General features: G+C 45.5%; 1 protein-coding gene across 3 annotated transcripts in view; it reads left to right on the forward strand.

Annotated features, from left to right (window-relative positions):
• DYNC2LI1 (dynein cytoplasmic 2 light intermediate chain 1) overlaps positions 1-26,747 on the forward strand; it is a 1,063,586-nt gene that overhangs the window by 281,058 nt on the left and 755,781 nt on the right. For all 3 annotated transcript variants that reach the window (XM_044075072.1, XM_044075070.1, XM_044075071.1), the window contains one exon: positions 7,602-7,671. In XM_044075072.1, coding sequence (XP_043931007.1) covers positions 7,602-7,671 — 70 coding nt within the window. The remainder of the gene's footprint in view (positions 1-7,601; positions 7,672-26,747) is intronic.

The following is a 26,747-nucleotide window of genomic DNA, read 5'->3' on the forward strand; positions in this document are numbered from 1 at the left end:
GGTAATCAAACAGAACAGAGAAGTGGAATGATAAAATGTTACAATTGTAATATGTGTAATTTTTTATATACAGGTGGAAGTGAGTTAGAAGTGGAAAACAGCAAAGTGAGAATTCCAGGGATGTTTAGTTGTAAATCAAAGAATGTGATATATCTTAATAGTATGCTTAGAATGTAAATGCTTTTATGTTGAAAGAACCACTCGTGAGTTAAATAAAAGAATATATGAGCATAAGTATGCTATTCAAATAGGTGATGATAAAAATGCCATGAGCAAACACTATAAAGCTGGTCTGGCTGGAATACTGCTGGCAACTTAGATTAAATGCTTGTTTTCCACCAGGGTTAAATAATAGGGAAGAATTTATTATGTATTTGAAAAGAAAAGGGTTGAAACATTAAAGGTAGCTTTTGTGAATGTAAGTTAAATTTTAGAATGTTTTTTAGTAATTGTATATACTAAGTTTGCTAATATTTTTATTATTAATCATGTGATGTATGATGTCAGTTTTATCATGTGAGTACAAGTGGTATTTAAGAATGGTTAATGGTTAAGTGAACCTCAGTCTGAAGAAGTCTCTTGATGTGATTTATTGGAGATAAAAGGGCTTACTTGAGGTTATTTGTACTTTGGAATAAAGTGTTGGTTGTCCAGCAGATTCTGCAATTGATTGTTATTTGTTTATACAGTTGTCGCTGCTGTGGAGAGGATTATTTCATTTTTTTAGCATGAAGGGTATCATTGACTGTATGAGAGGAATAGAATATGTAGCATATTGTTAGGAAATTAAACAGTTATAATTTATTGCATAAATGAGCCCTTGTTGATCTGTTCTTTTAATAGAAGGTATTAATGAACCAAATATGCCCAGTCACCTTGAGATGTAGTACTTAAGGTTCTTTGTAGATTTCATCACAGTAGCCATGAATAGAATACAGTAGCTGAAGTATACACAGAAACTAATGTATTTATACACACCATGGCAAAAGAGTCAGCTGGACTGCTGAAAGGTAATATTTGCTCTCACCATCAAAGGTCTTGCCGACTATCAGCAGATCTGAAGTAGTTACTTCATTTGCTCTGCAACCTGTGGGTATCGGATTCGACCTCGGATCCGAGCCGGCAGCTTTCCAAGCTCCAAGATCCAAGCTCCTAGCTCCTCCCCCTACCCATAATCCCCTGCTACCAACCATATTACCTCAGATCGTTTTTTGCCGCGGCTGAAGAAGCTTTCCTTTTGAAAAGCTCCTGGCTGGGTGAGATCGTTGGTGATTTATAACCTTTCTTCGAGAATTATAATCTTGTGTGTGTGGTTTTAGCCCCTTTTTCGATTCTTTTTGTGCTAGTTTATTTTTTTTGGTGCAGTTAGTTAGCTTTTCTTTAGTCACTCCCCCTCCCCCCTTAGCGTTTGGGTGTGTGTGTGTGTGCTAAGATGTCAGAAGGGCCTAAGGCTGTTTTTTCTAAATGTACTGAGTGTGGCCACAAGCTTTCGCCAGCTGATGGCCACACTCAGTGCATTTTGTGCCTGGGGGCGGCCCATCTTTCAGAGGCCTGCCAGATCTGTGCGGCCTTTAACCCCCGGGCACTTCGGGATAGGAAGAACAAGCTGATTCTGGCGGGAAAGCTCCCCCAGGAGTCAGCTTCTTCTTCCTCTCCTGTTCGGGCTCCAGCTGCCTCGGCGGCCCCAGCGCCTTCTGTTCCCTTAGCTCAACCCGGGACGCAACCTCCCTCTTCAGGTTTGAGCTCTGAGGAAACTAGTGCCTCTTCTGCTAGAGAGAAGAGGCACAAGGATAAGGAGGGACATAGATCCCATAAAAGGCGGGCTGAATCTCAACCCTCGGCTCCGCCAGCTAAAGCAGCCAAGTCTTTTTCGAGGGTCTCCGGATCCTCCTCCTCTCGGGTCCGTTCGCCTAGTTTATCGCCGGAGCCGGAGGAGGAGGATCGGTCTCCCTCGAGGTCGTCGAGGCGGCCCTCCTGGCCCGCCCCGACTACCTCTTCCAGGTCAACGAGAAGCATCTCCGAAGCGGATATGGATCGGATGATGCGTCGGTTCTTGCAGACCCAAATGCAGATGGGGGTGCTCTTGCCTCCCCCCCCCCTGGGGGGGAGTGCGGCCCCCATGTTTGCCCCGATCACTCCTTCTCCGACTCGTTTTCGGATCACGGAGTCATCGGATCCGGGCCCCTTTGGACCCAGGGATTTGTCGGCGCCGATAGCGCTGGTCTCTTCGACGCCGACTATGCCCTCGAGCTTGTCGGATCCGAGCTCTCGGGGCCGACGGCTGAGCGTCGGATCTGAGGGAGTGGTTGTGTCTTCGGAGCTGTTGGCTTCGGAGCGCACCTCTCTCTCGGCGCCGACTGCATCAGCACCGACCCCGATCCCTTCCTCGGAGCCGAGGAGATTGCTCTCAGAGGCTGGCGAGGGTGATTCTCCTTCGGCTTTTGAGGTAGTGGAGAGGGTACTGTCGAGGTCCTCCAGGTCCCCGGTTCAGGCTTCGGATCCACCCGTACCCCCACTGTATGAGGGTCTGTCTTCCATCATCCGACCATCGGGACAGCCTGCCCAAGCCCTCCAGCTAGTTCCCGAGGAGGAACAACAACCCGTGGACGAGCCCTCTTCGGATAGCCCCACCGAGGAGGTTCCTCGGAAATGTCGGTGTAAAAGAAGGCACCTGGACTCCCCCGAGTCCGTTACCACAGACACGGACTTAGATGATAGGGAGGGTTCCCCAAGGTCACCCCCTGAAGATGTCTCCTTTGGAGACATCATGGAAATGTTGCGTATTAGAGGGGGGTGGTCTGCCCAAAAACCTTCCCTTGATGAATCCGTGTTTCTGGAGGCATTTGAGGCAGGCCCATGTACCTCCTGGGTGTCCCCTCTGGCCGACCCCCTGGTGGACTTAATTACCACCAGGGCATGGAAGGAGCCCGACACTGTGGAGCCAATACCTAGGCATCTTGACAAAGTCCTAAGTCCCCCCATAGATACAGTCATGGGCCAAAGGAACCCCTGTTGATGCCATGTTGGTGGCGGCAGTCACCAAGAAAGAACTCGCTCAGGAGAGTTCTTTGGTCCACCCACCAGATAAAGAATCTCGAGCGTTGGACCTGATTGGGAAGCAATGTTTGCTTCAGCGACCTTTTCCATAAGGGCAATGAACTATATGGCACATACCATCAGGCTACAGCGAGACTTGATCAAGGAATACGCTGCAGCCCCCCCCCCCGGAGTCCATGTCGGTCAGAGACAAGAATGTGTTTACGACATGAATGGCCACTCTGAAATCCATCTCTAATACGTCTATGTGGCTCCTCTCCCATGCTTCGGAAGGAGCCGCTAGAGCCAGCGGAGCAGGGGTCGTCTTAGGACGTCATGCCTGGCTCCGTCTTTGCGACTTCGTGGATCCCTTCAAGGCATCCTTCACGAATGCCCCCTTTGACGGTTCTGCTCTTTTTGGCAAGACCGTTTGCGATACGCTGGTCCAAAGCGAAAAGGATGGGAAGACGCTGTCTGCCATCGGAGTCTGCTTCTCTCGTCCCCAAAGATCCTTCTCCAGGAATCAGAGGGGACAAAAGAAGCTGTGGTTCCGCAAGTCTCAGCAATCCCATCCAGCTGCGGACCACCCGTCCTCTAGAGGCAGAGGAGGACAAGGAGGACGCCGGCCCAGAGGTAGAGGGGGGCCGCGTAATTTCGGGTCTAGAGAACCTTTCTCAGACAGACCCGCACAACAGCCCTGAGGGCTTGCCCGACTGTCCCTCTCTGGAGGCAGACGGGGGGCGGTTGACGGAGCACCTGTCAAACTGGGAGTCCCTTACAACGGATCGATGGGTGCTCCGTATCATATCCAGAGGTTATTCCATTCCATTCCTAAATCTTCCCCCCAAAACCAGACGCCTCCCCGATGTCCCACCCGATCAGAGGGAGGCAGCGGCTTCAGAGATTTTGAAGCTGCTAAGAAAAAGAGCCATCCAGCCCATCCCCCAGATCAGTCCGGATTGGGTTATTACTCAAGGTTCTTTTTGGTGCCAAAGAAAACCGGGGACCTCAGACCCATCTTAGACCTTTCCACTCTGAACCTGTTCATACCCAAGGAAAAGTTCCGGATGGTCACTCTTCAATCTATTCTCCCCCTTCTGCGGGAGAATGACTGGATGTGCTCCATAGACCTCAAGGATGCATACTACCACATCTTGATGGACAGATAATCCAGGAGGTTTCTCCGCTTCCAGCTCGGAGCCAGTCATTATCAATTCAGGGTTCTTCCATTCGGCCTCACCTCAGCCCCCAGAGTGTTCACCAAGGTCATGGCAGTGGTTGCAGCTCACCTGAGACTTCAGGGCATTCAGATCTTCCCGTACCTAGATGATTGGCTCCTTACCGCGACCAACAGGCATCAGTTCTCTGTGGCGAGAGTTTACGCACTGACTCTAGCCCACAACCTAGGCATTTCAGTGAACCGGCAGAAGTCCTGCCTGTGCCCCACTCAAGCCCTGGAATTCATAGGGGCCAGGTTGAATACTCGAATCTCCCGAGCTACTCTAACATTAGTCAGACTGAACAGCTTGTCGTATCAGGTGTTAGCCCTTCTTCGGAGTCCTCCTCCTCCAGCGGAGTTAGTCCTGAGGGCACTGGGGTCTATGTCAGCAGCGATCAGTCTCTCCCTCCATGCCCGTCTGCGAATGCGGATATTACAGTGGACCCTTCAAGTCCAATGGTCCCTCTCGTTACACCCATTGAACACGCCGATACCGCTGAGCAGAGTTTGCAGGGACTCCCTTCTTTGGTGGTTACATGCGCGGGAACTCAGAGAAGGGAGGCCTTTTGTGATTCCCCCAGTCGAAGCCACGTTGACCACGGACGCTTCTCGCCTCGGGTGGGGGGGCATTGTTCGGGCAGATCCGTTCAAGGCACGTGGACTTCCCTAGAGACCGCATTGCATATCAATGTCCTAGAGATGAGGGCAGTGCTTTTGGTGTTGCAAGCTCTCCACGACCTTCTTCCCCTGGGGACTATTGCGATCCAGACAGACAACATGTCAGTAGTCTGGTATATAAACAAACAGGGAGGAACCAGATCTTATCCCCTGTGTCGAGAGGCCATGAGAGTTTGGGAATGGGCGATCTCCACCAACCGCTTTCTGGTAGCAACGCACATCCTGGGACGGTCCAACATATTAGCGGACAAGCTAAGTCGGGTGCTTCTCACTCCGTACGAGTAGTCTCTGAATCCATCTGTTGCGAAGCAGATCTTCCGCAAATGGGGTCGGCCTCACTGCGATCTTTTTGCTTCTCCTTTAAACACAAAATGCAGCGAGTACTTCGCAGTAATTCCCCCCAGAGGGGAGACCCCCAGAGACGCTCTAGTCCATGCTTCGCCTCCCAGGCTCCTTTATGCTTATCCCCCCTCCCGCTCATGATGAAATTCATTCAAAAGCCTGTCGGTTTGGGAGCAGAGTTATCCTTATAGCCCCATTCTAGCCTCGACAGATCTAGTTCCCCGCGGTCTCACAGTGTGGCTCCTCCATGGATTCTGGATCCCAGTCCAGACCTGATCTCGCATCCCGTGGGTTGCCCAACCCCGAACCTGGTCAACCTCAAGCTTGCAGCTTGGCTGATCCAGTTCCAATAATGACCAGGACTCCCGGTATCTCATCTCCCGTTAAGGCCATTCTGGTTGTGGCTCATAAGCTGTCTACCAGAAAACTTTACAACTGTAAATGGAAACTTTTTTCCATTTGGGCCAAAGACAAGGGCTTGGACCCATTTACTGTCCCTATTCCGATTATTCTGGGCTTCCTCTCGTTGATTTTTCGGCAGGGAGCAAGTGCTTCTACGGTTAAGGTGCAATTGGCGGCCATCTCCCATTTTCATGTGGGTGACGGCATAGGTTCCTTAGCATCTACAAAATTGTGCAAAACCTTCTTGCGAGGCATCTTTCTTTTAAATCCACCTGTAAAGTCTGTGGTTCCCCCATGGGATCTCACTCTAGTCTTGCAAGCCTTGACAAGTCCACCTTTCGAACCTGCGGCCTCGGTTCCGTTGAAGTTCTTGTCATGGAAAACGGCCTTCTTAGTGGCTATTACTTCGGCCAAAAGGGTTTCAGAACTGCAAGCTTTGTGTATGAAACCTCCTTACCTTATTTTTCACAAAGATAGAGTGTCCCTCAGGACTAACCCGTCTTTCTTGCCTAAGGTTGCTTCAGAAGCAAATATAAATCAATCGATAAATCTACCAGTGTTTTTTCCAAAATGTCAGAACAAGGGAGAATACACATTGCACAAATTGGATGTGCACAGACAGCTGCATTTCTACTTGCAAGGACTAGAGAGTTTCGCAAGTCGGACCAGTTGTTTGTCTCTTATGCAAAATCAGCCATGGGCAAAACCATTTCCAAAGTGACTGTAGCAAATTGGATCTGTCAGTGTATTATTCAGGGGTACATATTGTCTGGCAAGCCAGCCCTGGTTGGTATCCGTGCTCATTCTACAAGATCTGTAGCCACTTCAACAGCTTTTTGGTCTAGGGTTCCAGTGGACGACTTATGTTCAGCAGCTACTTGGTCCACTTCTCATACGTTCATTTCTCATTATAAACTAGATGTGATTTTGAGGAGTAGGGCTTCTTTTGGCTCCGCGGTGCTTCGGAATATCCTTCCGTAAGGACCACCCAGGTTCTTATAAGGTAGCTGGGGACTCTGTCCCACAGGTTGCAGAGCAAATGAAGTAACTACTTCAGATAAAGAAGTTATGTACTCACCATAACGTTCCATCTGAGTAGGTACTTCATTTGTCTGCAACCGACCCCCCCCCCTGCCATCTCCCGAACCTTTCGGGATTTTCTGATCACCTTTAGAGTTGATTTTTGGTGTTACCAGGTTGGTGAGGCAAAAAGAACGATCTGAGGAAATATGGTTGGTAGCAGGGGATTATGGGTAGGGGGAGGAGCTAGGAGCTCGGATCTTGGAGCTCGGAAAGCTGCCGGCTCGGATCCGATACCCACAGGTTGCAGACAAATGAAGTACCTACTCAGATGGAACGTTATGGTGAGTACATAACTTCTTTTTTTTGCATATCTGACTGTAACAGAGCTGTAATGTCTAAGTAAAGGGTAGTTTTCTTGTAACCCTGCACTATACCTCTCAATCACTTAATACAAGACTTCTTGACAAAAACAAAAATAATAGGGAGTAAAAACGCTGAAAATCAGTGACGGATTTTAAATATTGCTTTTAGAAACTTTGAAAACTGATAGAATAAAATAACAGGGTTTTGCATTATCATGTTTTTTTTTCCTGAAGGCTGTGAAGACTGAAACTCAAATATCTCTATGATTTACCATTGAACCATGAGAAACAGATCAAAATATGAGGCAAATATCTGGACATTTTGTAAATTTCTGGACAGTTAAGAAGTATAGTCCCAAACACTCAAGCAAAAGCTAATGTTTCCCTTTAATTTAGTGGACCCTTCAGTGCAGAAATCATTTTGGTTGTGTTCTACGTATAGTTTTATTCCTGTGCCACTCTTAATGGGCTAACATTGCAATGATAGACTTGAAATGTTTGAGTAAAGAAAATAACTGTTGAAGTCCTTTTATTTTCAGAGATGAAGCACCAAAACCAACGCTTGCTTTAGAGTATACATTTGGTAGAAGAGCTAAAGGACACAACACGGTAAGATAATATTTGTTGATTTTGGCATTGTTTAAGAAAATTATAAGTTATCTTTAGTCCATTAACGCACTGACTACCTTGAAGCAGTGTAACATTTTAGAAAATATGCAACTTATTTTCAAGCAGCATTCTCTTTTTCTGCAGACTGCATATATAGTGTGTTTTTATGCCATTAGTGGAGAACATGTGCAGTACAAAGTACATTTGAGCATTGAATCAAATATAGGTTTTGCCCTTCTGACTTTGGAATATGATATGCTTTTTACCAACAAGGGTTGTACTTTCTTCTCTGTTTCTAGCATGTTTACCTTGAACTCAAAAAAACGACATGTCTGGATTTACAACAGAGTGGTATTTATCAATGTTTGTGCACAATGGAGCAGGGCTGGTACACCATAAATCAGTGTACCAAGCTTGCACAAATTGAGAAAGATCATTACAAAATAGGATAAAATTACACTTGTCCCATTGTGTAACCTTAGGTATACCATGCCCAAAGTACATACACATAGCACACACCTCTTGATTCTACACAAATCAAAGAGCTAGCACCATTGGAGTGTTGGCTGGTTTCTCTGTGGGAGATCAGCAGTATACCTACCAATGGTGATGTGTTCATGAGCACAGCAATCTGTCTCTCTGCTAGTATGCTGCTCAGTATGTTGTGATAATCAGCATTGTGTTCAACACTGCACAAACACAGTAAAAAAAAAACAAATCTGCAGTACCACAATTCCCAATGTGCATGCAAATCTGTTAATGTACATTACCTTGTCCTGGCCACCCATGACACTGTTGCTACGAGCTGCCCTTAACTGTTTGCACTGCATACCTTCATTACCATAGTATGTTAATGACCCATGGTCTGCCATCATGACTGTAGTTTCCTTATGAATCATGAGTCAGGCATGTTGGTGGACTACAGCGAGTCAGTGCAAGGCAGCTAGTTACTGAGTAATATGCCTAGATGTAGCTCCTTGGTAAGGCAGACTGTACTGCACATGATTGCGTTATGTTGCTGCAATATGTCGTGCTTTCGTGAACTATGGTAGTACTTGCCTAAACACAAAAGCACCTTGTAAGGTACTAGCCTCTCAGGTGCACCATTCTGAAATGGGAAGATGGGTGTGCACCACTGGAGACTGCTTTGATTCATGTCTATGAATATGTACAGTGCCCCATTCACACTTAGTATGTTTGAAAGAGCATTCTCCTAAATAGTTCCAGATATTTGGAACAACCTCCCAGAGAACATTAGGAATATAGACCAAGTACTGACTTTCAAGAACATACTCAAAGATCATATGTTCAAAGAAAAAAGTAAATACAAGTGCTATAGAGACATAGGCTAATGGAATAGTACACTAGTTCTTAGGTTCCTCTTTTATTTAGTCAGCTCGGCTTGAGCTGCCTAACACTTTGGACGAGTGGAAGGTGCCCTTGAAGCCTTGTAAGCCAGACAACTGTTATATCCTTGGGACGATATAACCCATATACTTAGCCTACTGCAGCAGTGATCATTCAAACATTTACTGCTGTGTTAAGTTTACTTACACTACTGTACTTTCCTCTGAGTATGTAGTTATAAAGTAAATAGATTTTGGGGTTACTGTTTAGTAACAGTAAAGAATACTAAATGGAATCAATGTTAAGTTGTCAATCTCGCCTTCATTCTTGCTTGATGGGTTCGGAGCCGATCCTCGGCTCCGACTCGGCACTTGCTTTAGCTCGAGAACTCCTTTTACCAGCTCGAGGCAGCCCCATATCCCATGATGCAAGGCAGGAAGTACCCAGATCTCGTTTGCCGCTTCGCTTGGGAGGTCTTCTCTTTACCAGCTCCTGGTAAGTAGTTCACATTTGTGATATTTCAAGCCCCTTTTAGTTTAAAACTAATTTTTTGATAGTTTAATTTTAATTCTACCCTTTTCTGACAGAAATCCCTGTCTCTTTTAATTTTTGTTAGTCAATTTTCCCTATCCCATCCCCCTGTTAGGGTGTGTGTGTTGGTGTTTTTATAAAATACCTCTTGGTATTTGTTTAATTTAATTTTGACTGGTGTGTCTGTGTGTGTTGTGTTTAGGCACCATGTCTAAGGAGAGGGTTTCAGGTTTTAAGAAGTGTGACTCGTGCTGTCAGAAGATGTCTCTGACAGACGGTCACACTTCTTGCCTGTACTGTTTGGGCCCTCTTCACCTGCAGGACTCCTGTGCTATTTGTCACTCCTTCAGCCAGAGAGTCCTGCAGGAGAGACAACAAGTTGATTCTCAGGGGTCTTCTTAAGCCGGAGGGCTCTCCGGCTAAGTCGGCTCCACAAAATCAACAAAACTGCCAAGGCCCAGGCTTCTGTTTCTAAGCCTGCGGCCTCGGCTCCGACTCGTATTGAGTCGAGATCGGCTCCGGCTGGAGCCGATTCTGGATCCACAAAGCTTTCGGCGCCGATGGCTATCGGTGCCGAATCTGTTTTGACCACTTCGATGTCGGCTCCGATCGGCTCCGACACCCATGTGGCGCAGGCATCGGTGTCGGCTCCGATCGGCTCCGACACCGTTACTTTGGTGGCTGTATCGGCTCGCTGGAGCCGATACATCGAGACGCTCTGTCGGCTTCGGAAGTCGGTGCCGACAGGATCAGTAGTATCGGCTCCGATGGCCCATTCCAGGAAGAGGTCGAGGTCTCCTTCCTTGGAGCCGATACTTTCGGCTCCGGCTTCGCCTCTTCTATCGGAACGGAGCCATCGGAGCCGATCTTCAAGGTCATCCAGGTTGTCAGATCATGACCTAGAGAGAGTGGTCAGTAGATTACTCAAGTCACAGGTACTGGCCCAAATGTTACACAGTCCGTCTCAGCAGACGACTGTTGGTCCACACCCCGTTACAGTTCCTCCTTCAACTCTACCCCAGAGTTTGGAGTTGGAGTCTTCGGGCATGGTTACTGCTACGGCTGGAGGACGGATACCCCTTCTGTTCCTTCAGCCCCTACTCTTATCTCCTCTTCCTTAGAGGGATTCGTGGTCGGGCTTCCATGGTCTCCTCCGAGGGGTGAGTGGCATCGGACCCTTGTCCGAGCCCGCTCTTCCCCTTGGAGCCTCGGCCTTGGTGAGCTCGGCTCCGACATCTGCCTCGGAGACTTCCCTTTCGGTGGTTCCTGGAGTTCCTAGCTCTTGAGCGGGTTCTCTCGGACCTGCCTGGGAGGGGAGCATTCGAGGTGATGAAGAGTGTACTGGCCACTGGTATCAGTCAGCAGTCTCTTCCCGTAGCTCCTCCCTCTATGGTACCTGTTGACATCTCTGCCACTTCTCTTGCTACAGGACCCAGAGATCCTCCGCCTCAGGTTTCTCCATTGGGAATTTCCCCCTCTTCCGAGGATTCTCCTGATGTTTCGGGAGATCCTCCTAGGAAGAGGACTTGTAAGAGGAAGCATGTAGACTCCCCGAGTCTGTCACTGGATACTGACTTTGATGAGTCAGAGGGATCCCCTAGATCCCCCTCTGAGGATGTCTCCTTTTCAGACATCCTAGAACTTCTCAAACAGAGGGGAAACTGGCCCACCAACAATCCCTCTGAGGATGAGTCAGTATACCTAGAGGCGTTTGGATCTCGGCCCTCCACCTCCTGGGTGTCTCCGCCTTTCGACCCCCTTATGCAGGTTATTGCACGAAAGGCGTGGACAGCTCCTGACTCTGTAGAGCCAGTCCCTAGGAGGCCTTCTAAATTTATCACTGCCCCTAGTGACAAACAATTCCTAACCAAGGGTGTTCCCGCTGATGCCATGGTGGTGGCTGCGGCCACCAAAAAGGAACTTGCAGATCCTTCCGTGCCCGTCCATCCTCCTAATAAGGACTCTAGGACCATGGATAGGTACGGCAAGCGGATGTTTTCCTCAGCGACCTTTGCTATGCGTTCGCTGAATTATCTTTGTCACTTCACCAGACTCCAGAGAGATATCCTGAAGGAGCTGGGAGAAGTAGTTCAGGATCCTACAGCTGCAGGGGCTCAAGAAAAGATTGCTTCGCAGCTAGGAACCCTCAATTCCATTGCTAACTCCTCCATGCGGCTAATATCTTATGCTGCGGATGGAGCGAGTAGAGCCGAAAGGCACAGGTGTGGCTCTTAGACGCCAAGCCTGGATGCGGCTATGTGATTTTGCGGATCCCTTTAAGGCATCCTTCACAAATTCTCCCTTTGATGGGTCAGCTTTGTTTGGCCCTCAGGTGAAGGAGACCTTGACCAGGTGTGAGCAGGACGGCAAGACTCTTTCTGCTGTTGGAGTCCGTTTTTCCACCCCTTCTAGGCCTTATCCCAAAGGACAGAAAGGTGGGAAAATGTGGTTCCGTAAATCCCAAGGAGTCACGCCGATTCACGTGGTCAGTTTACCCCTAGAGGCAGAGGGGGTAACAACAACAGACGCTCTAGAGGCAGAGGGGTCCAAGAACCAGGGAAACAGGGAGCCTCTCTCTGATAAGCCCTTTCAGCATCCCTGAGGTGTTGCCCGGCTGTCCCTCCTTGGAGGCAGTCGGGAAGATTATCACTGTACCCAGAAGCCTGGCATTCCCTCACTCAAGACAGATGGGTACAGTCGATCATATCCAAGGGTTACATAATTCCTTTCGAGGAAAGTCCCTTCCCTCAAGTTCCCTTCCAGATGTTCCACCGGTCTAAGGGACATTGCAGAGTTAGAAATCGCAAAACTACTGCAAAAGAGCCATTCAGCCAGTTACAATAGACCATTCAGAGCCGGAATCTACTCAAGGTTCTTTTGGTCCCCAAAAGACGGGAGACTGGAGACCAATATTGGATCTCAGCAGACTCAACAAGTCTGTCAGGAAGACAAGATTCGAATGGTCACTCTTCAGTCAATTCTGCCCTTCTTACAGAAGGACAACTGGATGTGCTCAATAGATCTTCAGGATGCGTACTATCACATCAAAATTCACAGACGCTCCAGGAGATTTCTCCGCTTTCGGCTGGGGTCCAGTCATTTCCAGTTCAGAGCCCTGCCCTTTGGTCTCACTACAGCCCCCAGAGTGTTCACCAAATGCATGGCAGTGGTCACGGCTCACCTGAGACGTCAAGGATTCCAGGTGTTTCCGTATCTCGACGACTGGCTCCTGTCAGCCACCACCAGGCATCAGCTTATACAAGCCAGGGATTACACAATAGACCTTTGTTCTCATTTGGGCATCTCAGTCAACTTCGAAAAGTCATCCTTATCGCCCTGCCAGTCTATTACCTTCATAGGCAAACTTAAACACTGTTCGGATGTCAGCTACCCTTACAGAACAAAGAGTTTCAGACATTCAGACTCATGTCAGGATCATTCTGGCCAGCAAGAAAGTACAGGCCAGAATGGTTCTAAAGGTATTAGGTCTCATGGCTGCGGCCATTACTCTTCTTCCCCTGGCTCGATTCTACATGCGCCTCCTTCAGTGGATGCTGTTCACGCAGTGGTCATACCAGCAACTCCCAATGCGTCACCAGATTCTGGTGACACAAACATGCAAAGAACATCTTGCTTGGTGGATCACATCGTCTCAGGTTCACCAAGGCAGGTGCTTTGTACCTCCGTCCCCGATAGCCACTGTCACCACGGATGCCTCCCTGATCGGGTGGGGGGTCATTATCAGGGCAGGATGGCTCATGGGACGTGGCAACCGGTCGAGTACCATCTGCACATAAATGTCCTGGAGATGAGAGCAGTGCTTTTAATGTTGCAAGCCCTCAACGACTTTCTTCCTGTAGGGACAATTGCAGTCCACACAGACAACATGTCTGTAGTTTGGTATATCAACAAACAGGGCGGAACCAAGTCCTACCCCTTGTGTCGAAGCGCTCAGACTTTGGCAATGGGCGATCTCCTCTCATCGGTTTCTGGTAGCAACGCATATCCCTGGGAAAACCAACATTATAGCGGACAGATTGAGCAGAGCTATTCTCATGCCTCACGAGTGGTCTCTCAAGCAATCCATAGCGGAAGAGATTTTTCTGGAATGGGGTCGTCCATGTTGCGTTCTTTTGCTACTCCCCAAAACAGCAAATGTCCAGACTTCTTCAGCCTCTTCCTCTATCAGGCCATCCCCCAGAGACGCTCTGACCCAGGATTGGCCCCAGGGACTTCTTTATGCCTTCCTCCATTTCCTCTGATCCCTCAGGTGATCCAGAAAGCTACCGTTTTGAGAGCCAAATTGATTCTCATTGCCCCTTACTGGCCTCGACAAGTTTGGTTCCCGTTCCTCCATCATCACCTTTTGGTGCAGCCGTGGCATCTGGACCCAGTGCCAGATCTACTGATTCACCAATCCGGTCAGCTGCACCGGTCAATACCTTCTCTCAACCTCACAGCATGGTTGCTCCACTTCCTTCCTTAGCCAGGCTTCCTTTGATCTCTAACCCAGTTAGAGATATCATAGTAGCTTCACTAAAATCCTCTACCAGGAGAATTTACACAAGCAAATGGAACGTTTCTCATTGGGCTAAGGCCCAAAATATTGATCCTTTTACTGCCCCTGTTCAGGCAGTTCTGGACTTCTTAGCAGAGATTTTTCATGCAGGCTCCTCTTCTTCCACAGTCAGAGTTCAGTTGGCTGCTATTTCTAATTTTCATGTCGGGATAGCAGATCATAATATTATGTCCCATAGGCTCTGCAGGGCCTTTTTGAAAGGAATTTTCCTACTAAAGCCTCCAACCAGGAATCCTCCTCCTCAGTGGGATCTAAATTTAGTGCTGACATCCTTGATTCTTCCCCTTCGAGCCAGCTGTTTCTTGTTCCCTAAAATATCTTTCTTGGAAAACGTTATTCCTAGTGGCTATTACATCTGCCAGGAGGGTGTCTGAACTTCATGCTCTTCGGTTCGACCCCTATTTGATTTTTCACAAAGACAGAGTATCTTTGAGAACTAATCCATCCTTTTACCTAAGGTCGCTTCAAAAACAATCTGAATCAATCCATTGATCTCCTGTATTTTTTCCTAACTATTCAGATAGAGCTGAACAAAAGCTACATTATCTTGACGTCCACCGTCAGCTTAGATATTATTTGGACAGAACAAAAAAATTTAGAAAATCTGATCAACTTTTGTTTCCTATGCGGAGAATAAAAAAGGCCTTCCTGTTTCTAAAGTGACTTTGTCCAGATGGCTTTCTTCGGTCATCACTGAAATTTATACGATCAGGGGAAAACAGCTGTGCTCAAAACCTAAAGCATATTCAACTAGGAGTTTAGCTACTTCTACAGCCTTTCAAGCTAGACTGCCTTTGGACACTATTTGTGCAGCGGCCACTTGGGCCACTCCTCACACTTTTGTTTCCCATTACAAATTGGACTTGGCCTCCAGGGACAGAGCCAGTTTTGGCTCTACAGTCCTCAAGAGTTTGTTCCATTGAGCCACCCAGGATAGAGGTGCTAGGACGCGGTCCCATCAAGCAAGAATGAAGGCGAGATTGACAACTTAACATTAAGAAGTTATGTACCTACCATAACGCTCCATGTTAGTTGTCTTCTCTCGCCTTCTTTCTTGACCCTCCCTCCTTCCCCTGGCCTGGACAGACCTTGTATAAGAAACTATTATGCTAAAGACCATTCAGACCTGGTCCTTTTTCCATCTGTAAGTTTCTTCTTCCTTTGGGAAGTATTTTATGCTTGGTGTTATTGCCCTTTGTCAACAAACGAGATCTGGGTACTTCCTGCCTTGCATCATGGGATATGGGGCTGCCTCGAGCTGGTAAAAGGAGTTCTCGAGCTAAAGCAAGTGCCGAGTCGGAGCCGAGGATCGGCTCCGAACCCATCAAGCAAGAAAGAAGGCGAGAGAAGACAACTAACATGGAACGTTATGGTAGGTACATAACTTCTTATTTTACCAGACTGTGTCTCAGAAATACTGTGTAATAAATTATGCCTCATAGGTTCATCGGTAGGTACTAGGCTGTCGGCCCAAGGGCCTATGTAAGCCTAGCTAACAAGGTTCCCTGGCTTACGCCACCCAAGAAAGTTATTTTCCTGTGCCACTGTTGAGCAGAGACACAGAAGTGATCCCCGGGGTTTATTTCCTATTTCCCATGCACTCATCAAGATTTTTCTTGAAGAGTGCTAATGAAGAACTTTGCTTGACATAGATGGATAGCCTGTTCCAGAGTATGGAAAGTCTCTGGGACAGGAATCTATTCCTCCAGCATGTCCTGTTTATTGTGGTGACAAGGTTTGGGTCCCTAGAGCATGTAGCTCGGAGGGATTTCTTTAGGTGTAACATGTCCAACAGCTCTGGGTTTGACATAGTTTTATATGTTAGGCAGAGATCACCTCAGAGTAGGCGATATGGAGTAAAGCTGGAGTTTTTTGAGGCGGTCAGTGTAGGGCATTTGTTTGAGTCCAGTAAATCCTCTTTGTGAGGTACTTCTGTGGCCTTTCCAGCTGCTGCAGATGTCTTGTGAGGTACATTCCATCCATACTCTATAATGGGTCTAATGAGTGTTGAGTAGAGGGGAACAATGACCTCTTTTTTCCTAGATGAGAACCCTTTTATGATGAGGTGTGCCACGTAGAAGGACTTCCTGACTACTGTGGTGATGTGACTATCAAAGGAGAGACTACTATCCACCTGGGTCCCAAGGTCTCTTATCACACATTCGGTGTTAAGTAGATTGCTGCCTATGTGGTAGTTCATGGGTACAGAGTTTTTACCAAAGGGGATGACACTGCACTTTTTGGCATTGAGCTTGAGGCCATGGCTCCGACACCAGGCATCTGTCTCAGCGAGGCCCTTCTGTAGGATGTCCACATCATTTGGGGACTTGACTATGGCTCCTAGTTTGCAGTCATCTGTGAACTTTGTTAGCCAAAGGCTTTCTGTGTTGGCCTGTACTTCAGAGACCATACCTGGATATGATAATTACTAATTAAATACATTATGAGTACTGCTAATAAAACACATTGGCATTATTGTAGAAAGAAAACTTGATTCCTTATGTAGTGTATGAAGACTGATGTCCTTTGAAAGGCCAAAATAGTTATGTGTATAATAATTGCAGGTTAAGGATAATAATTTATCTTAAATGCCATTACTTGTATAAAGTAGCACTTGGAAGAGCTACCTTAAACACATGAATTAAGAAGAGAAAAGTGTGTTGCACATAGTGGAACAGATAGAAGATTGGAAATGTATTAGAACTAGCACAGCCTACAGTTCTGCAATGTGCTGCTGTACAAAGAAGCCAGAACACTGATAGACTGTAAAACTAGGTCGTGTCTAAGCAGTGCTACATGTAGGCTAATACGAGCTTCTACTAATGCTGTTCTCCAGATGCATGTGCATAGTTTCCACAAACCACAGACTGCAAAGAGTAAATGTTACATAAATGACTGTTGCTGGGCTGTTGAGCATGGAGCAATTCGGTCACTGTTGTGGAGGCTCTTCTGAGCTACTTTTGATTTGAAAATTACTGTCTAACTGCATTTAGTTAAATATGGATGGAGTGGGTCCAGCAAGTAGTAATGGACACCGCAAATGTAATGTGATACATCATCAAGGGACCAGATACTACACCCAGTGCAGGTTATTTGGGGCCTGGCACTGCCAGCACAAGAAGGGTATAAACTACAATGGGAAACACACTTTTGTGTCTGGCATACTCCATGCCAAAAAAGCATTAGCATCTGGTATACCCCATTTTCCTGCAGTAGAGCACATTCCACCCTCATAAAAGAACAGTGTGCAACTATCACAAAATACTACAGTGACAGACTAAGTAAGAAGGGCAAAAATAGACTCTAGGTAAAAGATGCTATGGGGAGGGGGGACTCCTTCAACTGATGAGGTGTTCCACAGATATAACTGTTTTCTGCTGCAAATAACCAGTTAAAAAGAAACTTTTTGCTTAATAGTACCATGCAGAGAGGCAATGCTTTGCAGTCTCAATCAAATAATAGTGCCTTTTCTCTGATATTCTTACTGGTCAAAGTGATTTAAAAAGTGAAGCACAATAGATAAAAAAATAGATATTAATGCCCCTTTATGGTCCAGGCAACAAAGGTTCTTCATTCTGATGGATTTTTCTTGGGGGGGGGGGGGCATAAGGACAAATGGTCCCTTATTCACCTGACTCTGTAGATACTGCAGATCACAGCTTGGATGATTAGTCCTTCTGACTTTCAGAGAGTTGTACTGAGGACATGCTGAATATTATTAAAGAAGTGAGAAAGTCTGCCACTACGAAATCATTTATATCCAAACAGAAGAGATTTTTCCAGTTGTTGCCAAGCAAGAGGGCAGGACCACAGCACTGCTGCAGGTCTCCCTGATCCTTCAGTATCTCTGTGAGCTGTTTGATGCAGGCTTGGTATATACTTCTGTTAAGGTCCACCTGTTAGTCTTCTCAGCCTTTCTGCCGCTTGATCCACTGCTAGTCTCTTTCACAACAGTAAAACAATTTTAGTAAAGGAATTTATTTATTTATTTGTTTATTTTCTTATGTTTTGTTCAGGTGTTTGAACACTGTGACTGTGAAGAGCTTTGTTATTAAGATCTTTATTGTATTCCCTTTGATCTTATGTTATCCTTTTTATTCTTCCTCAACACATGGGTTCAGATCTGCTCCTCAGATCTGAGTTGGCCGCATACTTCAAACTTCAGATTCAATTCTTGAACTCTTCCCTCTTCCCATAATGCCTTAGTCCATCCCCAGTACCCCAGATCTTGTTTGCTGCCATTGTGCCCAGACAGAAGTTACTCTCTTGAGCGTTATTCAGAGATATTTTGTGAGTAAATCTTTTTTCTGCTCCGTAAACATTTTTCCTTAACTGTTTTTTGTTTATCTCTGTCCTCCTCCTTAGTCTCTTGCAGACATTAGGGCTTTGTACTATAGTTTTAGATAGTAGTCTCTTCTTACCATAGTTGGTATTGTGCTTACCCCTTTTCCAGGGTATCTGCTATAAATTACCATCATGGGTAATTAACTCCTTTTTCCTTTTCCTTTCCTTTCTTCCCTTCTATAAAAAAAATTTTTTCTTTTGTTATTACAGTGTCTCTATTGGCTTTTATTGCTTTGCTTTATTGGTTGTGCTGTTACTTTTAGCTACCATGTCAGATAAACTGACAGGCTTTAAGAAATGCACTTGTTGTAGGCATAAAATTCTGAATTTGGATGCCCATAAGGAGTGTGTATATTGCCTCAGAACCAGCTACTTAGACACCAGTTGTGCTATCTGTTGAACCTTCAACCATAGGGCTCTGGCTGATTGGCCAAACCAGTTAGTTTTAAGAGGTCTTCTTTCTACTACCTCTTCTCCATCTTCTGAGGTTCAAATCTCTGCCAAAACCACCAAGTGTGCCCTGCTGGAGCACAGAAAATGCTCCGCTCCAAAGTCCCCCAAGTCTTCATTGGAGTCACCTAGCAAGAGCCAAAAAAACATCAGATTTGACATCGTCAGATCCAAGGACCTGATATTTTGATCTGAAACCTTCTAATCCGAATTCTTCAGATCAGTTGTCAATATCTATCAGTCTTATGGTGCCTTCCTTGGATCCGAAGCCTGGCATCCCATACAGAAGCCATACTCCAGAGTATGTAATCAAACCCATATCACCTACTCTGTGATCTCCATTGTTACAAATTCCTAAAAAAACATTCAAGGCCACAATCCACTACATCCTTCAGGTCCTCCAGAAGCTTATCGGAAGCGGATGTGGATAGGATAATGCGAAAATTTCTAAGAGCACAAATCCGGATGGGGGTCTTACTAGCTCTGTCCTCTATCGAATTTGTGAGCCTTCTTAAGACATCCCATACTATTCTATATTCTTCTCTGATTCATCCAGTTGTTTCAGAGTTCCAGGATCCAAAATCCCCAAGAGGTCCAGAGTCTGATCCTAAAAAGATGTCTTCTTCAACTCCAACGGTATCCCTGACTAATTTTGCTCTGATACTCTCAGATCAGAACAGGTCCCAGAGCCGAAGTGTTGGTGTCAGACCTGTGGGGTTGGGATTGACTCTGATGTTGTTGGATCCATCCCAGCCTCTCGCAGCCTTCCCTCTGAATAGTTCCGGTCTGGTTCCATCCTCGAAGATTGGATCTGAGAGCAGTCAAGATCTGCCTTTGCTAGGAGCTTTGGCTCCAGCTCAGCTGATAGAGGCTTCTCTAGGTCCATCCGCCTTTGAGATTGTGGAAAGGGCTTTTTCTCTCTCTGAAGAACCACCTTTTCATTTTTGGGGTCCAGTCCCTTTTCCCTCATCGCTTCCAAGCTCTGAGTCAATCAGTCCTACTCCAGAGGGACAGCCTATTCCAACAAATGTCTGGTCAGTTACTGTAGAGGAACTACCCCTCTCTTCTGACACCTCCCCTGAACATCCAACAGAGGAGATCCATCAGAAGACAGTGTGCAAGAGGAGGCACAGAGACTCTCTGCTGGAGTCTGTCACAGAAGATACTGATTTTGATGAAGGAGAAGAGTCCTCCAATCACTTCCAGATGACATCTACATCAGAGACATATTAGAGAACCCCAGGCAAATAGGTGGCTGGTCTTTTGAAAATCCCTCTACAGAAGAATCTGTATTTTTGAAAGCTTTTGGTTCTCGCCTGTCTTATGTCTTTGGTTTCCCCCTCATGGATAAACTCATTGATTTAGTTTCCTGCCGGACTTGGAAGGAGCCTGATACCATTGAACCTATCCCAAAGAGACGCAACAAGTTTCTAGCCGCTCCCAAAGACAAACCCCACTGGAGCAAAGGCATCCTGGTTGATGCTCTAGTGGTAAGAAAGAGCTAGCAGAACAGAGCTCTTCTGTCCATCCACCAAACAAGGAGTCTAGGGCACTGGACAGATTCGGGAAGTAAGTGTTTACCTCAGTGATCTTCGCCCTGAGGTCTCTTAATTACCTGACACACTTCACAAGACTTCAGAGAGATTTGACTAAAGAGCTTTGAAACACTGTCTGAGTCCATGTCTGCAGAGGATTTCAAGAGAACATCCTTGTAGCTGGCCACTCTATTATCTATCTCAAACGCTTTGATGAGATTAATTAGTCACCCAGCTGAAGGCACTTTACGAGCAGCAGATTCAGGCATTGCCATAAGAAGACATGCCTTGATGTGGCTATGCGACCTTGTGGAGTCTTTTAAGATTTCCTTTATCAACACTCCCTTTGATGGCACATCTTTATTTGGACCACCTGTAAAAGAGATGATTACCCACAGCAAACAAGAAGGAAAGACTCTGTCTGCAGTAGGAATCAAGTTTTCTACACCTCAGCAAGCCTTCTCCAGGGATTAGAGTGGTGGCAATAAAATATGGTTCCAAAACTCTCATGGACCTTTCCCGGATCTGTGCAGGGACAACTCCTCCAGAGGCAGGGGAGGAGTTTCCAATGGGAGACATCACCACAGAGGCAGAGGAGGCCCATAAAACTAGAGTTTCTGAGATTCTTTTCTGGACAGGCCCAATGGGCACTCCTGAAGTGCTGCTCAACTGTCCATCTCTGGAGGTAGTTGGGGGATGATTATCCCTGCACCTAGACACCTGGGCAAACAAAACAGAAAATTCCTGGATGCTAAAAATAACATCCAGAGGTTATTCCATTCCATTTTTCCATAAAGGAACAGACTTCCCGACATTCCACCCAGTCAGAGGAAAGCAGCACAAGAAATTCAAAAGCTGCTGAACAAGAGAATCATCCAAGAGGTCCCTCTAGACTAAATCAGAATCGGAATTTACGCTTGCTTCTTTTTAGTATCAGAAAGATGGGGGACTGCAGACCAGTTCTGGATCTCAGCAGTTTGAGCCTTGTATGTAAAAAAAGTCAAAGTTCTGAATGGTCACGTTTTAGTCCATTTTGCCATTTCTTCACTAGGAGGATTGGATGTACTCCACAGATCTTCAAGATGTGTACTATCACGTCAAAATAGGCAGGCAGTCCAGAAGAGATTTACACCAGTCATTACCAATTCAGAGCCCTGTCTCTGGACTCACCACAGCCCCCAGGGTGTTTACCAAATGCATGGTAGTGGTGGCTGCTCACCTGAGACTCAAAGGATTCAGAGGGTTTCCATATCTCGATGACTGTCTCCTTCCTGCTACCTTCAAACATCTTCTCCAACATTCCAGGGACTATTTGCTCCAGATTTTCCAATTACTGGAGATAACAATAAACTATGCCAAATCACACTTGACACCAGGCCAGAGCCTGGAGTTCATTGGTGCACATCTAAATACAACAACTCGGGTATCAGCATCACTTCCAGTTTATCATGTATCCACACTCAGGTCATAGGCCCATCTACTTAGTTCCCACCCGTCTCCCCCAGCCAGACTAGTTCTTCAAGCTCTAGGATCCAGGATCCATGGCAGCAGCCATTGTGTTGCTCCCTTTAGCACGATTCTTTGTACGTGTCCTTCAGTGGACTCTTGCTGTTCAATGGTCTATTATTGTACAACTCCAGTCATTTCCAGTCAGGCTTACTCCTATTTGCAAACATCACATCAGCTTGTGAATCCAGTCATATGACATTCACCTACGACAACCTTTTATTCTACTGCCATCAGTGGCTACACTAACTATGGACGCCTCCCAGCTGGTGTGGTTGGTGGTGGGGGATATTTCCTGGTAAGGAAAGTCCAAGGCATGTGGTTTCCCCCAAGAGACTGATCTGCATATCAGTATTCTAAAGATGAGAGTAGCCCTACTAGTGTTGTAGGCCTTTCAAGATGCTCTTCCTCTAGGGACTATTGCAGTTCAGACCACCAACCTGTTTGTAGTCTGGTACATCAACAAACAAGGAGGAACTCTATCTTACTCCTCTGCAGAGAGGCCATGAGAGTGTGGGAATGGGTGATGTCCTCAGACTGCTTTCTAGTAAAAGTGCACATACAGGGGAAAACCAGCATATTAGCGGACAAATTAAGCAGCTCCATTCTAATGCTTCATGAGTGGTCTGTCAATCAATCTGTGGAGGAAAGGATTTTCCATCATTGGGGCCAGTCTTGCTGCAACCTTTTTTGTGCCCCCCCCCCCCATGACAAGTAAAACAGGTACTTTGCTCTTATCCTTCATCAGTGGGAGTCACCAAGAGATGCTGTAGTTCACGGTTGGCTCTTGGGTCTTCTTTATGCTTATCTGCCTCTTTCCCTGATTCCCAAATTTCTGCAGAAAGCAAGTTAGCTTAAGAGCTCAGTCATCCTTACTACCCCTTTATGGCTTTAACAAGTATGGTTCCACTCCCTGTGGTCTCGTCTTTGTTATCCTTCACGGATACTGGAGCTGACACCAGATCTCCTTTTACATCCCTCAGGAACCAAACATCCCAACATTCAGAGCCTCAAATTTACCGTGTGGTTTTTCTACTTTCAGTAATGGCTAGACAGCCCAGGCTGTCTTTCCCAGTATGTTCCATTATTTTGTTTTTGCAAAAGGACTCTTCTAATAAAGTTTATAAGAGCAAATGGAAAAGATTCTTCCCTTGTGCTTTGAAAAACTAGGTTGACCATTTTCTACAGTACATGAATTTTTTGGGAATTCTTTTTAAAGAAGAAGCTGTTTCCACCATCTCTAATTTTCACACAGGGGAAAGAAATTATTCTTTGGCTTCTTCAAAGTTATGCAAAACATTTCTAAAAGGCATTTTTCTTCTCAGAGCACCAGTAAAAGATCCTTCACCCCCCTGGGATCTGACCATTGTGCTACAAGGTCTAACTCAGAGGCCTTTTGAACCATCAGCTAAAACTGATCTAAAATTCCTGTCATGGAAAACAATATTCTTAGTAGACATCACTTCGACAAAGAGGATATCTGAACTCCAGGCTGTTTCTTCAAAGACCTCTTACATTATTTTCCATTTTTTTTTTTACCTAAAGTAGTTTCTGAATCTAACATTAACCAATTCATTTACCAATCTTCTTTTCAAATTTCTCTAATAAAGGAGAATACATGCTTCATCTCCTGGATTTACACAGACAGTTACGTTTTTATCTCCACATGATAAAACAAATCAGAAAGTCAAATCAACTTTTTGCTTCCTTCTCACCAAAAAGACTGCGCATCCCAGTTTCTAAAGTGACTCTGTCTAAATGGATTATTGATTGTGTTTCTTGGATCTATTCTCAGCATGGCATTCCCTTACTAGTGACACCCAAGGCACATTCAACCAGATCCATGGCTGCTTCATCCCCTTTTCCGTCTAGAACACCTGCAGATGATTTCTGCAGCTGCCACTTGGTCCAATGCTCATACCTTTGTTACTTTTTTGAAATTGGATCTTATTTCTAAAAATAGGGCTGCCTTTGTTTAGGCAGTACTCCAGAATATCCTTCCATAAGGGCCACCTAAGGCCAAAGTAGCTGAGGACTCTGTTCCATGTGTTGAGGAAGAATGAAAAGGACAGCATCAGATTTAAAAGTTATGTACTCACCATAACTATGCATCTGTGTTGTCCATTTTCATTCTTCCTCAACTTCCCACTCTTCTAACCCCCATCCAAAACATTCTGGAGGATCCTGTTGGGTTGTTTATTGGAACTTTTTAGTTCCGGGTTTGAACCTTGTTCCTCAGCTATCCCTTTTTTTTTTTTTTAAATAGGGGGACTTTATGACAGCAAACTCGATCTGAGGTACTGGGGATGGATTAAGGCATTATGGATAGGGGAGGAGCTTGAGAGTTGGATCTGGAGTATGCAGCTGAGTTGTATCCAGGGATCAGATCTGAGCCCATGTGTTGAGGAAGAATGAAAGTAGGCAACACAAATGCCTAGTTAGGGTAAGTAAATAACTTTTAATTTATGACAAAAGCTGTGACATCTCCTTCCCCTAAAATCTATTGACCAAGAGCTCACTTAGTCTTAACAGTATGAATCATGGCAGAGAAGAAGGGTCTATATTAAATCACCGAAAGCTTAAAAAAGCAAACTGTGATTGTTCGACCCTATATAAGCGAAAGCTTACAATCTCGAACTGTCAGAACAGCGTTTTTTTTTTCCAAGGGGAAAAAAATCGCTGTTCCAAAATAAATAAAATAAATAAATAATAATGTCAAACATTACATTAAGTGGGGGGCTGCTCCCCCACATCCCCCCTACTTAAATATACCAACTCCGAGACCACACTACAGTGCTAAAAATGGCAAAGTACCGAAGCGGCCAAGCAAATTCTTTCCCAGGGAAAGAATTCGCTTAACAGCAACTTCGATATTTTGAGTTTTCTGCCTTTTCAGTATGACCAAGATGCATTCAAAAGAATGCATCTTCGCCTTCTAATATAGACCCAAGAAGAAGAACACATGGGCTGCCTGCATTATGATGTAATGCTAATTATGTTTTCTTTCTTGAGTGGCTTCCTAGTTGGTTACAGTTTCAAAATATGGCAATTAGCACAGAAGATTAAGTCTATGAGATGTTAAATAACTAGCTCCTTTGGTACAGAGTTTGATACCCACAGTCTTTATTTGCCTACTGTGACGTTGAGCAAGTCAATGCTTTGGGAAAATTGGAAATTTGGATTAGGCTTCTTAAAAGTCTCCTGGACTACATGATTAACAACCATCCATGAACCTGTGAGTGCTACCTCTTAGATCACCTTAAAACAGAATGACATCCCCAGGACCTGAAATTTGTTTTGGAAAAGCATAGCCAAGCACACTTAGAGCCAGCAGCGACAGCTCATATGAAGTTCTTTGGAAAACTGCTCTGTTTATTGGCTTATTGCTGTCACCTCAGCCAAAAGAGTATCAGAACTCCAAAAGGTAGTGTACAAGGGACACACCCTAGTCTTTCACAGGGTTTGGGAGAGCCTGAGAAATAATCTTTCATTCATTCCCAGAGTGATGACAGAGTTCTTAGATCAAATTGTCTATTCACCTCTATTTTTCCTAACACGAATTTTTTAATTCTTTAGCTGTGCACATACAGTTGAGATATTGTCTACAGAGAGCCAAAGGCATAAGAAACTCTAGCAAATTATTTATCTCATTTGCAACAGGAAAAAAAAAGAGGAGTAACAGGTTCACGGGCAAGTACTAGGCTAGCTGCACTTACCAGCCATTGTAAGCCTAGCCAGTTTCCTTTTTTTATATAAATTAAACCATCTCTTTTGGGTTAGAGATTGGCTTTACCCATCCCATGGTCAATAATTATAGATTACCTCTAACGAGGATTACTGGGATCATATCACAGATGATTTGAGGGAGTCCATGCATAGGATAAAGCATTTAAGAGCTGCCTCTGTCCGTTAGTAGTACAGGGGACAGTCCTGGGGTAAATTTTCTGTTTCCCGTCTATATATCCAAGTTGCACTTGAATATGAATAGGGATGAACTTTGTATACGATGTTGCCTTCAACCTAAGTGTTATCAAATCTGACAACAGCTAAATCCTTTAGACTTCCGACTCACCAGTCTCTGCCAACCCTGCTCACAATCCCTCACTCTTCAACTGACCCCTCTGATGTAGCTTGCTGCCATTAGCTCGATCTGGCTCTGTATCAGCATATCCTTTGATAAATAGCTTTTTCTGTGTAGTTTTTTTGTCTTTAGTGCTGCTCCCTTACCACAGTTAGCATACATAGTGTTTAGTTTTACTGTAAATAGATATCTAGTTAGGTTTGGTCTTGTATTTTGTGTGTGTGTGTATGTGTGTGTGTGTGTCTTATATTGTTCTGCCTTTTTATTAGGGTTTAGTCTTACAGTAGTGTAGGTTTTATTTCTGCTTACCTTTTTTTCAGGTTTTTGTAGTCAGGTAAGTTAGGGTAGAGTGCTTCAGTACAGATAAACGTTTTAAAAAAAGATGTCCCCTGCGTGCACAAGTTACCCTCTCAGGATGCACACAATAAGTGTGTATATCGTTTGGGGGTTGCCCATCTGGACTCCTCTTGTTCTAATTGTGAGGGGACTGGGTCCAGGACAGACAATGAGTGGGGAGCTGAAGTTGATCCTTAAGGGCCTTCTTCCTACTGGCCCATCCTCTTGTGCTTCCTTGACTTAGAGAGGTGGGTCTGGTAAGCATCACCCGCCTAGGGACTCCAAGACCTCCAAGGGGGATAGGAAGAGGTCCTCCTTGGTTTCTGTTCCTGATCCTCCTCCTTTTGGCTCACTGGACCCAAAGGTT

This window comes from Protopterus annectens, chromosome 6.part0 (assembly GCF_019279795.1).
Source record: "Protopterus annectens isolate FY-2018-M chromosome 6.part0, PAN1.0, whole genome shotgun sequence".
In the NCBI taxonomy this organism is placed as follows: Eukaryota; Metazoa; Chordata; order Ceratodontiformes; family Protopteridae; genus Protopterus; species Protopterus annectens.